The following is a 15538-nucleotide window of genomic DNA, read 5'->3' as shown; positions in this document are numbered from 1 at the left end:
GGTAATATGTGGGGACAGTACGGTAATATGTGGGGACAGTACGGTAATATGTGGGGACAGTACGGTAATATGTGGGGACAGTATGGTACTATGTGGGGACAGTATGGTACTATGTGGGGACAGTATGGTACTATGTGGGGACAGTACGGTACTATGTGGGGACAGTACGGTAATATGTGGGGACAGTATGGTACTATGTGGGGACAGTACGGTAATATGTGGGGACAGTACGGTAATATGTGGGGACAGTATGATAATATGTGGGGACAGTATGATAATATGTGGGGACAGTATGGTAATATGTGGGGACAGTATGGTAATATATGGGGACAGTATGGTAATATGTGTGGACAGTATGCTACTATGTGGGGACAGTACGGTAATATGTGGGGACAGTACGGTAATATGTGGGGACAGTACGGTAATATGTGGGGACAGTACGGTAATATGTGGGGACAGTATGATAATATGTGGGGACAGTATGATAATATGTGGGGACAGTATGGTAATATGTGGGGACAGTATGGTAATATATGGGGACAGTATGGTAATATGTGGGGACAGTACGGTAATATGTGGGGACAGTATGGTAATATGTGGGGATAGTATCGTAATATGTGGGGACAGTACGGTAATATGTGGGGACAGTACGGTAATATGTGGGGACAGTACGGTAATATATGGGGACAGTACGGTAATATATGGGGACAGTATGGTAATATGTGGGGACAGTATGGTAATATGTGGGGACAGTATGCTACTATGTGGGGACAGTACGGTAATATATGGGGATAGTATCGTAATATGTGGGGACAGTATGGTACTATGTGGGGACAGTATGATAATATGTGGGGACAGTACGGTAATATGTGGGGACAGTATGGTACTATGTGGGGACAGTACGGTAATATGTGGGGACAGTACGGTAATATGTTGGGACAGTACGGTAATATGTGGGGACAGTATGGTACTATGTGGGGACAGTATGGTACTATGTGGGGACAGTATGGTAATATGTGGGGACAGTATGGTACTATGTGGGGACAGTATGCTACTATGTGGGGACAGTACGGTAATATGTGGGGACAGTATGGTAATATGTGTGGACAGTATGGTACTATGTGGGGACAGTATGCTACTATGTGGGGACAGTACGGTAATATGTGGGGACAGTACGGTAATATGTGGGGACAGTACGGTAATATGTGGGGACAGTATGATAATGTTTGGGGACAGTATGATAATATGTGGGGACAGTATGGTAATATAAGGGGACAGTACGGTAATATGTGGGGACAGTATGGTAATATGTGGGGATAGTATCGTAATATGTGGGGACAGTATGGTAATATGTGGGGACAGTACGGTAATATGTGGGGACAGTACGGTACTATGTGGGGACAGTACGGTAATATGTGGGGACAGTACGGTAATATGTGGGGACAGTATGGTAATATATGGAGACAGTATGGTATTATGTGGGGACAGTATGGTACTATGTGGGGATAGTATGGTACTATGTGGGGACAGTATGGTATTATGTGGGGACAGTATTGTACTATATGGGGACAGTATGGTACTATGTGGGGACAGTATGGTATTATGTGGGGACAGTATGGTACTATGTGGGGACAGTATGGTATTATGTGGGGACAGTATGGTACTATGTGGGGATAGTGTGGTACTAAGTGGGGACAGTATGGTATTATGTGGGGACAGTACGGTAATATGTGGGGACAGTATGGTATTATGTGGGGACAGTATTGTACTATATGGGGACAGTATGGTACTATGTGGGGACAGTATGGTATTATGTGGGGACAGTATGGTACTATGTGGGGACAGTACGGTAATATGTGGGGACAGTATGGTATTATGTGGGGACAGTATGGTAATTTGTGGGGACAGTACAGTAATATGTGGGGACAGTATGGTATTATGTGGGGACAGTATGGTACTATGTGGGGACAGTATGGTATTATGTGGGGACAGTATTGTACTATATGGGGACAGTATGGTAATATGTGGGGACAGTATGGTAATATGTGGGGACAGTACGGTACTATGTGGGGACAGTATGGTAATATGTGGGGACAGTACGGTAATATGTGGGGACAGTATGGTATTATGTGGGGACAGTATTGTACTATGTGGGGACAGTACGGTACTATGTGGGGACAGTATGGTACTATGTGGGGACAGTACGGTAATATGTGGGGACAGTACGGTAATATGTGGGGACAGTACGGTAATATATGGGGACAGTACGGTAATATATGGGGACAATATGGTAATATGTGGGGACAGTATGGTAATATATGGGGATAGTATCGTAATATGTGGGGACAGTATGGTACTATGTGGGGACAGTATGATAATATGTGGGGACAGTACGGTAATATGTGGGGACAGTATGGTACTATGTGGGGACAGTACGGTAATATGTGGGGACAGTACGGTAATATGTTGGGACAGTACGGTAATATGTGGGGACAGTATGGTACTATGTGGGGACAGTATGGTACTATGTGGGGACAGTATGGTATTATGTGGGGACAGTATGGTACTATGTGGGGACAGTATGGTATTATGTGGGGACAGTATGGTACTATGTGGGGATAGTGTGGTACTAAGTGGGGACAGTATGGTATTATGTGGGGACAGTATGGTACTATGTGGGGACAGTACGGTAATATGTGGGGACAGTATGGTATTATGTGGGGACAGTATGGTAATTTGTGGGGACAGTACAGTAATATGTGGGGACAGTATGGTATTATGTGGGGACAGTATGGTACTATGTGGGGACAGTATGGTATTATGTGGGGACAGTATTGTACTATATGGGGACAGTATGGTAATATGTGGGGACAGTATGGTAATATGTGGGGACAGTACGGTACTATGTGGGGACAGTATGGTAATATGTGGGGACAGTACGGTAATATGTGGGGACAGTATGGTATTATGTGGGGACAGTATTGTACTATGTGGGGACAGTACGGTACTATGTGGGGACAGTATGGTACTATGTGGGGACAGTACGGTAATATGTGGGGACAGTACGGTAATATGTGGGGACAGTACGGTAATATATGGGGACAGTACGGTAATATATGGTGACAGTATGGTAATATGTGGGGACAGTATGGTAATATATGGGGATAGTATCGTAATATGTGGGGACAGTATGGTACTATGTGGGGACAGTATGATAATATGTGGGGACAGTACGGTAATATGTGGGGACAGTATGGTACTATGTGGGGACAGTACGGTAATATGTGGGGACAGTACGGTAATATGTTGGGACAGTACGGTAATATGTGGGGACAGTATGGTACTATGTGGGGACAGTATGGTACTATGTGGGGACAGTATGGTAATATGTGGGGACAGTATGGTACTATGTGGGGACAGTATGCTACTATGTGGGGACAGTACGGTAATATGTGGGGACAGTATGGTAATATGTGTGGACAGTATGGTACTATGTGGGGACAGTATGCTACTATGTGGGGACAGTACGGTAATATGTGGGGACAGTACGGTAATATGTGTGGACAGTACGGTAATATGTGGGGACAGTATGCTACTATGTGGGGACAGTACGGTAATATGTGGGGACAGTACGGTAATATGTGGGGACAGTACGGTAATATGTGGGGACAGTATGATAATGTGTGGGGACAGTATGATAATATGTGGGGACAGTATGGTAATATGTGGGGACAGTACGGTAATATGTGGGGACAGTATGGTAATATGTGGGGATAGTATCGTAATATGTGGGGACAGTATGGTAATATGTGGGGACAGTACGGTAATATGTGGGGACAGTACGGTACTATGTGGGGACAGTACGGTAATATGTGGGGACAGTACGGTAATATGTGGGGACAGTATGGTACTATGTGGGGACAGTATGGTAATATGTGGGGACAGTATGGTAATATATGGAGACAGTATGGTATTATGTGGGGACAGTATGGTACTATGTGGGGATAGTATGGTACTATGTGGGGACAGTATGGTATTATGTGGGGACAGTATTGTACTATATGGGGACAGTATGGTACTATGTGGGGACAGTATGGTATTATGTGGGGACAGTATGGTACTATGTGGGGACAGTACGGTAATATGTGGGGACAGTATGGTATTATGTGGGGACAGTACGGTAATATGTGGGGACAGTATGGTATTATGTGGGGACAGTATGGTACTATGTGGGGACAGTATGGTAATATGTGGGGACAGTATTGTACTATATGGGGACAGTATGGTAATATGTGGGGACAGTATGGTAATATGTGGGGACAGTACGGTAATATGTGGGGACAGTACGGTAATATGTGGGGACAGTACGGTAATATGTGGGGACAGTATGGTATTATGTGGGGACAGTACGGTAATATGTGGGGACAGTACGGTAATATGTGGGGACAGTACGGTAATATATGGGGACAGTACGGTAATATATGGGGACAGTATGGTAATATGTGGGGACAGTATGGTAATATATGGGGATAGTATCGTAATATGTGGGGACAGTATGGTACTATGTGGGGACATTATGGTAATATGTGGGGACAGTACGGTAATATGTGGGGACAGTACGGTAATATATGGGGACAGTATGGTAATATGTGGGGACAGTATGGTACTATGTGGGGACAGTATGGTAATATATGGGGATAGTATCGTAATATGTGGGGACAGTATGGTAATATATGGGGACAGTATGGTAATATGTGGGGACAGTATGGTAATATGTGGGGACAGTGGTAATATATGGGGACAGTATGGTACTATGTGGGGACAGTATGGTACTATGTGGGGACAGTATGGTACTATGTGGGGACAGTATGGTACTATGTGGGGACAGTACGGTAATATATGGGGATAGTATCGTAATATGTGGGGACAGTATGGTACTATGTGGGGAAAGTATGGTAATATATGGGGACAGTACGGTAATATGTGGGGACAGTACGGTAATATGTGGGGACAGTACGGTAATATGTGGGGACAGTATGGTAATATGTGGGGACAGTATGGTAATATGTGGGGACAGTACGGTAATATGTGGGGACAGTATGGTAATATGTGGGGACAGTATGGTAATATGTGGGGACAGTACGGTAATATGTGGGGACAGTATGGTAATATGTGGGGACAGTATGGTAATATGTGGGGACAGTACGGTAATATGTGGGGACAGTACGGTACTATGTGGGGACAGTACGGTAATATGTGGGGACAGTACGGTAATATGTGGGGACAGTATGGTATTATGTGGGGACAGTATGGTACTATGTGGGGACAGTATGGTATTATGTGGGGACAGTATGGTAATATGTGGGGACAGTACGGTAATATGTGGGGACAGTACGGTAATATGTGGGGACAGTATGGTAATATGTGGGGACAGTATGGTAATATGTGGGGACAGTATGGTAATATGTGGGGACAGTATGGTAATATGTGGGGACAGTACGGTAATATGTGGGGACAGTATGGTAATATGTGGGGACAGTATGGTAATATGTGGGGACAGTATGGTACTATGTGGGGACAGTATGGTAATATGTGGAGACAGTATGGTATTATGTGGGGACAGTATGGTACTATGTGGGGACAGTACGGTAATATGTGGGGACAGTACGGTACTATGTGGGGACAGTATGGTAATATGTGGGGACAGTACGGTAATATGTGGGGACAGTATGGTAATATGTGGGGACAGTATGGTAATATGTGGGGACAGTATGGTAATATATGGGGACAGTATGGTATTATGTGGGGACAGTATGGTAATATGTGGGGACAGTATGGTAATATGTGGGGACAGTATGGTAATATATGGGGACAGTATGGTAATATGTGGGGACAGTACGGTAATATGTGGGGACAGTATGGCAATATGTGGGGACAGTATGGTAATATGTAGGGACAGTATGGTAATATATGGGGACAGTATGGTAATATGTGGGGACAGTACGGTAATATATGGGGACAGTATGGTAATATGTAGGGACAGTATGGTAATATATGGGGACAGTATGGTAATATGTGGGGACAGTACGGTAATATGTGGGGACAGTATGGTACTATGTGGGGACAGTATGGTAATATATGGGGACAGTATGGTAATATGTGGGGACAGTGGTAATATATGGGGACAGTATGGTAATATGTGGGGACAGTATGGTAATATGTGGGGACAGTATGCTACTATGTGGGGACAGTATGGTACTATGTGGGGACAGTATGGTAATATGTGGGGACAGTATGGTAATATGTGGGGACAGTACGGTAATATGTGGGGACAGTATGGTACTATGTGGGGACAGTATGGTAATATATGGGGACAGTATGGTAATATGTGGGGACAGTGGTAATATATGGGGACAGTACGGTAATATGTGGGGACAGTATGGTAATATGTGGGGACAGTATGGTAATATGTGGGGACAGTACGGTAATATGTGGGGACAGTATGGTAATATGTGGGGACAGTATGGTAATATGTGGGGACAGTATGGTAATATATGGGGACAGTACGGTAATATGTGGGGACAGTACGGTAATATGTGGGGACAGTACGGTAATATGTGGGGACAGTACGGTAATATGTGGGGACAGTACGGTAATATGTGGGGACAGTACGGTAATATGTGGGGACAGTATGGTAATATGTGGGGACAGTATGGTACTATGTGGGGACAGTATGGTACTATGTGGGGACAGTATGGTAATATGTGGGGACAGTATGGTAATATGTGGGGACAGTATGGTACTATGTGGGGACAGTATGGTACTATGTGGGGACAGTATGGTACTATGTGGGGACAGTATGGTACTATGTGGGGACAGTATGGTAATATGTGGGGACAGTATGGTACTATGTGGGGACAGTACGGTAATATGTGGGGACAGTATGGTATTATATGGGGACAGTATGGTAATATGTGGGGACAGTATGGTACTATGTGGGGACAGTACGGTAATATGTGGGGACAGTACGGTAATATGTGGGGACAGTATGGTAATATGTGGGGACAGTATGGTAATATATGGGGACAGTATGGTAATATGTGGGGACAGTATGGTAATATGTGGGGACAGTACGGTAATACGTGGGGACAGTATGGTACTATGTGGGGACAGTATGGTAATATGTGGGGACATTATGGTAATATGTGGGGACAGTACGGTAATATGTGGGGACAGTATGGTAATATGTGGGGACAGTACGGTACTATGTGGGGACAGTATGGTAATATGTGGGGACAGTATGGTACTATGTGGGGACAGTATGGTAATATGTGGGGACAGTATGGTAATATGTGGGGACAGTATGGTACTATGTGGGGACAGTATGGTAATATGTGGGGACAGTACGGTACTATGTGGGGACAGTATGGTAATATGTGGGGACAGTATGGTAATATGTGGGGACAGTACGGTAATATGTGGGGACAGTACGGTAATATGTGGGGACAGTATGGTATTATGTGGGGACAGTACGGTAATATGTGGGGACAGTATGGTAATATGTGGGGACAGTATGGTAATATGTGGGGACAGTATGGTACTATGTGGGGATAGTATGGTAATATGTGGGGACAGTATGGTATTATGTGGGGACAGTACGGTAATATGTGGGGACAGTACGGTAATATGTGGGGACAGTATGGTAATATGTGGGGACAGTATGGTAATATGTGGGGACAGTATGGTACTATGTGGGGACAGTACGGTAATATGTGGGGACAGTACGGTAATATGTGGGGACAGTATGGTAATATGTGGAGACAGTATGGTAATATGTGGGGACAGTACGGTAATATGTGGGGACAGTATGGTAATATGTGGGGACAGTATGGTAATATGTGGGGACAGTACGGTAATATGTGGGGACAGTATGGTACTATGTGGGGACAGTATGGTACTATGTGGGGACAGTACGGTAATATGTGGGGACAGTATGGTAATATGTGGGGACAGTATGGTAATATGTGGGGACAGTACGGTAATATGTGGGGACAGTATGGTAATATGTGGGGACAGTACGGTAATATGTGGGGACAGTATGGTACTATGTGGGGACAGTACGGTAATATGTGGGGACAGTATGGTAATATGTGGGGACAGTACGGTAATATGTGGGGACAGTATGGTACTATGTGGGGACAGTATGGTAATATATGGGGACAGTATGGTAATATGTGGGGACAGTACGGTAATATGTGGGGACAGTATGGTACTATGTGGGGACAGTATGGTACTATATGGGGACAGTATGGTAATATGTGGGGACAGTACGGTAATATGTGGGGACAGTACGGTAATATGTGGGGACAGTATGGTAATATGTGGGGACAGTACGGTAATATGTGGGGACAGTACGGTAATATGTGGGGACAGTACGGTAATATGTGGGGACAGTATGGTAATATGTGGGGACAGTACGGTAATATGTGGGGACAGTATGGTACTATGTGGGGACAGTACGGTAATATGTGGGGACAGTATGGTAATATGTGGGGACAGTACGGTACTATGTGGGGACAGTACGGTAATATGTGGGGACAGTATGGTACTATATGGGCATTGTATGACTAAGGGGACACGTATTACAGTCTTTGCATGTAGTTTGCACATTGCCCCTTCTACGGCCCTACTAGGGACAGCTGTACTGGGGTCTGCGCTATTGCTGAGCAATAGGTGGGCTTTATAGACTGCAGCCTATCCACTGGGTTATCATGTGCCATCTTATTTGGCAGAGGAGCCTTTGGGCCCCTCAAGCACCTTGGTGTGACTGCCATGTCTGTACCCCAGCTGGGGGCCTCTGCTGTTTGTTAGAGATAAGGAGACCTCCCATCGTGAAATTGTCAAATTAGTTACAGATTCATCAAAGTGACCGGCCCAGCCAGTGTAATGAATCATGTGGTATTGAGTAGGATCTCTGCTTAACAGATTGGTCAGGACACCTATCAAAAGATTAAACATTACTCCTATCAAAAGATTGGACAGGACACCTATCAAAAGATTGGACATGTCTCCTTTCAAAAGATTGGACATGACTCCTATCAAACAATTGGACAGGACGCTTATCAAAAGATTGGACATGACTCCTATCAAAAGATTAGACAGGACACCAATCAAAAGATTGGACAGGACACCTATCAAAAGATTGGACATGACTCAGATCAAACAATTGGACAGGACACTTATCAAAAGATTGGACATGACTCCTATCAAAAGATTGGACAGGACACCTATCAAAAGATCGGACATGACTCCTATCAAAAGATTAGACAGGACACCAATCAAAAGATTGGACAGGACACCTATCAAAAGATCGGACATGACTCCTATCAAAAAATCAGACAGGATACCAATCAAAAGATTGGACAGGACACCTATCAAAAGATCGGACATGACTCCTATCAAAAAATCAGACAGGACTTCCATGAAAAGATTAGACAGGACTCCTATAAAGAAAAGTGGACAGGATTTGTGGCGCCCCCTACACTAGAGCCAGGTGGATATTCCGTACCCAGCAGGAGGACTAACAGTCCCGACTCCTTTCCCTGAGGAAAATCACCAAAAAATCAGATTCTCATCACAAACTTTTATTGTAAAATTTTGCTACGAATCTGATTTGTTCACAAAATGATTGATTCTTCACTATTAGACATTACTTGGGTATTTTATCAATTGTTTGTCTCTCTTTTAGCTTATAGGATTTTAGGAAGAGTCATCAGCCGTACCAAGTGCCACCCATCTGACTAGTCAGGGGCTAGGATATTAACCCTTAGAGGGCTCAGTCCTTTCCTCCTTGCATTTTGATAGCTATAAATCTTTCAGTTTCCTACCTACAGACCCATATGATGATGATGATGATGATGATGATGATGATGTTTTTTACACCACCAATTTTACTTTGTAATTACATCATCATTTTACCACAAAATATACGGGGTGGGCAAAAAATATATATTTGGGTGGTACATATATATATGTTTTCCCATCACAACATGCATATATTGAGTTCCCCAGCATGCAGAGGGTTATTTATTACTTGTATCACTGTATTTCTGTACAGATTAAACCAAAATCTAGTCACATGTAGGACTCCTAGCCAATTAATACAGGAGTTGTCCCAACCCCACCCCCTAGCCTGGGAAAAGAGGTGGATCATGAGGTGGGGCATTGTGTAGGGTAGCAGCTGTATTAGAGGGGTTACACCGCTACGTGACACTTCGGGGACCTCATCATCACCCGCTACATCATCCCGGTGACCACCACAAGATGGCGTCATATCCATAACTATAGTATATATTATAGTATACGCCTTCTGCTACAGATAAAAGTTATAATAAAACCTGATATACATAATATATGAGTCTGCAGAACCCGCCCCCCCCCGGAATGGAATAAGATTGGACAGTACCGGACACTTTGATCTCCCTCAATGGAATCTCGGCAAATCTGAGATCAGCGTAAGTCACAGCCATGTCCGTCCTGATCGGGGGCGAGAACAGAAATGTGTAAGCGAAAGAGGAACTGAGAATATTCTAATCTCCAGACACGATACGAGACATCGATCAGACGGAACCAAATCCCCACCCACCATATTGTGCCGAACCCCCTCATGGCTCAAGTCCTATCAGGCCCGGACCCCATAGATCTGTGATGTGTCCTGTGGGATCAGATCCTGTAAGGTGTGAGGCCTCCATGGAGGGGACTTGTTTCTCCAGCACATCCCACAGATGATCAGGGGAACCTGGAGGCCGAGTCACCACCTTCATCTCATTATTTCCCTTTTTCCTGAACAATGTCTGCAGTGTGGCCGGAGGGTCATTATCCCCTTTTTCCTCATCAATGTCTGCAGTGTGGCCGGAGGGTCATTATCCCCTTTTACCTGGACAATGTCTGCAGTGAGGCCGGAGGGTCATTATCCCCTTTTTCCTGAACAATGTCTGCAGTGTGGCCGGAGGGTCATTATCCCCTTTTTCCTGAACAATGTCTGCAGAGTGGCCGGAGGGTCATTATCCCCTTTTACCTGGACAATGTCTGCAGTGTGGCCGAGGGTCATTATCCCCTTTTTCCTGAACAATGTCTGCAGAGTGGCCGGAGGGTCATTATCCCCTTTTACCTGAACAATGTCTGCAGTGAGGCCGGAGGGTCATTATCCCCTTTTTCCTGAACAATGTCTGCAGTGTGGCCGGAGGGTCATTATCCCCTTTTACCTGAACAATGTCTGCAGTGTGGCCGGAGGGTCATTATCCCCTTTTACCTGAACAATGTCTGCAGTGAGGCCGGAGGGTCATTATCCCCTTTTTCCTGAACAATGTCTGCAGAGTGGCCGGAGGGTCATTATCCCCTTTTACCTGAACAATGTCTGCAGTGTGGCCGGAGAGTCATTATCCCCTTTTTCCTGAACAATGTCTGCAGTGTGGCCAGGGGGTCATTATCCCATTTTTCCTGAACAATGTCTGCAGTGTGGCCGGAGGGTCATTATCCCATTTTTCCTGAACAATGTCTGCAGTGAGGCCGGAGGGTCATTATCCCCTTTTACCTGGACAATGTCTGCAGTGAGGCCGGAGGGTCATTATCCCCTTTTACCTGGACAATGTCTGCAGTGTGGCCGGAGGGTCATTATCCCATTTTTCCTGAACAATGTCTGCAGTGAGGCCGGAGGGTCATTATCCCCTTTTACCTGGACAATGTCTGCAGTGTGGCCGGAGGGTCATTATCCCATTTTTCCTGAACAATGTCTGCAGTGTGGCCGGAGGGTCATTATCCCCTTTTACCTGAACAATGTCTGCAGTGTGGCCGGAGGGTCATTATCCCCTTTTTCCTGAACAATGTCTGCAGTGGAGCCGGAGGGTCATTATGCCCTTTTTCCTGAACAATGTCTGCAGTGTGGCCAGGGGGTCATTATCCCCTTTTACCTGGACAATGTCTGCAGTGTGGCCGGAGGGTCATTATCCCCTTTTTCCTGAACAATGTCTGCAGAGTGGCCGGAGGGTCATTATCCCCTTTTACCTGAACAATGTCTGCAGTGTGGCCGGAGGGTCATTATCCCCTTTTTCCTGAACAATGTCTGCAGTGTGGCCAGGGGGTCATTATCCCATTTTTCCTGAACAATGTCTGCAGTGTGGCCGGAGGGTCATTATCCCATTTTTCCTGAACAATGTCTGCAGTGAGGCCGGAGGGTCATTATCCCCTTTTACCTGGACAATGTCTGCAGTGAGGCCGGAGGGTCATTATCCCCTTTTACCTGGACAATGTCTGCAGTGTGGCCGGAGGGTCATTATCCCATTTTTCCTGAACAATGTCTGCAGTGAGGCCGGAGGGTCATTATCCCCTTTTACCTGGACAATGTCTGCAGTGTGGCCGGAGGGTCATTATCCCATTTTTCCTGAACAATGTCTGCAGTGTGGCTGGAGGGTCATTATCGCCTTTTACCTGAACAATGTCTGCAGTGTGGCCGGAGGGTCATTATCCCCTTTTTCCTGAACAATGTCTGCAGTGAGGCCGGAGGGTCATTATCCCCTTTTTCCTGAACAATGTCTGCAGTGTGGCCAGGGGGTCATTATCCCCTTTTTCCTGAACAATGTCTGCAGTGTGGCCGGAGGGTCATTATCCCCTTTTTCCTGAACAATGTCTGCAGTGTGGCCAGGGGGTCATTATCCCCTTTTTCCTGAACAATGTCTGCAGTGTGGCCGGAGGGTCATTATCCCCTTTTTCCTGAACAATGTCTGCAGTGTGGCCGTAGGGTCATTATCCCCTTTTTCCTGAACAATGTCTGCAGAGTGGCCGGAGGGTCATTATCCCCTTTTACCTGGACAATGTCTGCAGTGTGGCCGGAGGGTTATTATCCCCTTTTTCCTGAACAATGTCTGCAGTGAGGCCGGAGGGTCATTATACCCTTTTACCTGGACAATGTCTGCAGTGAGGCCGGAGGGTCATTATCCCCTTTTTCCTGAACAATGTCTGCAGTGTGGCCGTAGGGTCATTATCCCCTTTTTCCTGAACAATGTCTGCAGTGTGGCCGGAGGGTCATTATCCCCTTTTTCCTCATCAATGTCTGCAGTGTGGCCGGAGTGGCCTATACATTACACATACACCCTATACATTACACATACATCCTATACATTACACATACACCCTATACATTACATATACACCCTATACATTACACATACACCCTATACATTACATATAGATCCTATACATTACATATACACCCTATACATTACATATGCATCCAATACATTACATATACACCCTATACATTACACATACACCCTATACATTACATATAGATCCTATACATTACACATACATCCTATACATTACATATAGATCCTATACATTACATATACACCCTATACATTACATATACATTCTATACATTACATATACATCCTATACATTACATATACATCCTATACATTACACATACACCCTATACATTACATATACATCCTATACATTACATATACATTCTATACATTACATATACATCCTATACATTACATATACATTATATACATTACATATACATCCTATACATTACACATACATTATATACATTACATATACACCCTAAACATTACATATACATTCTATACATGACACATACACCCTATTCATTACATATACATTCTATACATTACATATACATCCTATACATTACACATACATCCTATACATTACACATACACCCTATACATTACATATACACCCTATACATTACACATACACCCTATACATTACACATACATCCTATATATTACATATACATTCTATACATTACACATACATCCTATACATTACACTTACATCCTACACATTACACATACACCCTATACATTACACATACATCCTATACATTACACATACACCCTATACATTACACATACATCCTATACATTACACATACACCCTATACCTTACATATACACCCTATACATTACATATACACCCTATACATTACATATACATTCTATACATGACACATACACCCTATTCATTACATATACATTCTATACATTACATATACATCCTATACATTACACATACATCCTATACATTACACATACACCCTATACATTACATATACACCCTATACATTACACATACACCCTATACATTACACATACATCCTATATATTACATATACATTCTATACATTACACATACATCCTATACATTACACTTACATCCTACACATTACACATACACCCTATACATTACACATACATCCTATACATTACACATACACCCTATACATTACACATACATCCTATACATTACACATACACCCTATACCTTACATATACATCCTATACATTACATATACATTCTATACATTACACATACATCCTATATATTACATATACATCCTATACATTACACATACATCCTATACATTACACATACATCCTATACATTACACATACATTCTATACATTACACATACATCCTATACATTAAACATACACCCTATACATTACACATACATCCTATACATTAAACATACATCCTATACATTACATATACATCCTATACATTACACATATATCCTATACATTACACATACACCCTATACATTACACATACACCCTATACATTACATATACATCCTATACATTACATATACATTCTATACATTACATATACATCCTACACATTACACATACACCCTATACATTACACATACATCCTATACATTACACATACACCCTATACATTACACATACATCCTATACATTACACATACACCCTATACCTTACACATACACCCTATACATTACACATACACCCTATACATTACACATACATCCTATATATTACATATACACCCTATACATTACACATACATCCTATACATTACACATACATCCTATACATTACATATACATTCTATACATTACACATACATCCTATACATTAAACATACACCCTATACATTACACATACATCCTATACATTAAACATACATCCTATACATTACATATACATCCTATACATTACACATATATCCTATACATTACACATACACCCTATACATTACACATACACCCTATACATTACATATACATCCTATATATTACATATACATTCTATACATTACACATACATCCTATACATTACACATACATCCTATACATTACACATACACCCTATACCTTACATATACAACTTATACATTACACATACACCCTATACATTACACATACATCCTATATATTACATATACATCCTATACATTACACATACATCCTATACATTACATATACATTCTATACATTACATATACATCCTATACATTACATATACATTATATACATTACATATACATCCTATACATTACATATACATCCTATACATTACACATACATCCTATATATTACATATACATCCTATACATTACATATACATTCTATACATTACACATACACCCTATACATTACATATACATCCTATACATTACATATACATTCTATACATT

The 15538-nt window shown here is 42.9% G+C and overlaps 1 protein-coding gene across 2 annotated transcripts in view; it reads right to left on the bottom strand.

Annotated features, from left to right (window-relative positions):
• The window catches only part of LOC130312552 (C-type lectin domain family 1 member A-like), a 37927-nt gene extending 27393 nt beyond the window's left edge, over window positions 1-10534 (bottom strand). For both annotated transcript variants that reach the window (XM_056552583.1, XM_056552584.1), the window contains exon 1: window positions 10466-10534. In XM_056552583.1, the coding sequence (XP_056408558.1) occupies window positions 10466-10529 (64 nt within the window). In that variant the 5' untranslated portion in view covers window positions 10530-10534. The remainder of the gene's footprint in view (window positions 1-10465) is intronic.
• Between the last annotated feature and the right edge of the window lie 5004 nt (window positions 10535-15538).

The sequence above is a fragment of the Hyla sarda genome, chromosome 1 (genome assembly GCF_029499605.1).
Source record: "Hyla sarda isolate aHylSar1 chromosome 1, aHylSar1.hap1, whole genome shotgun sequence".
NCBI classification, from domain to species: Eukaryota; Metazoa; Chordata; class Amphibia; order Anura; family Hylidae; genus Hyla; species Hyla sarda.
The sequence above is the reverse complement of the archived record's forward strand: the minus strand, read 5'-3'. Positions and strand labels throughout refer to the sequence as shown.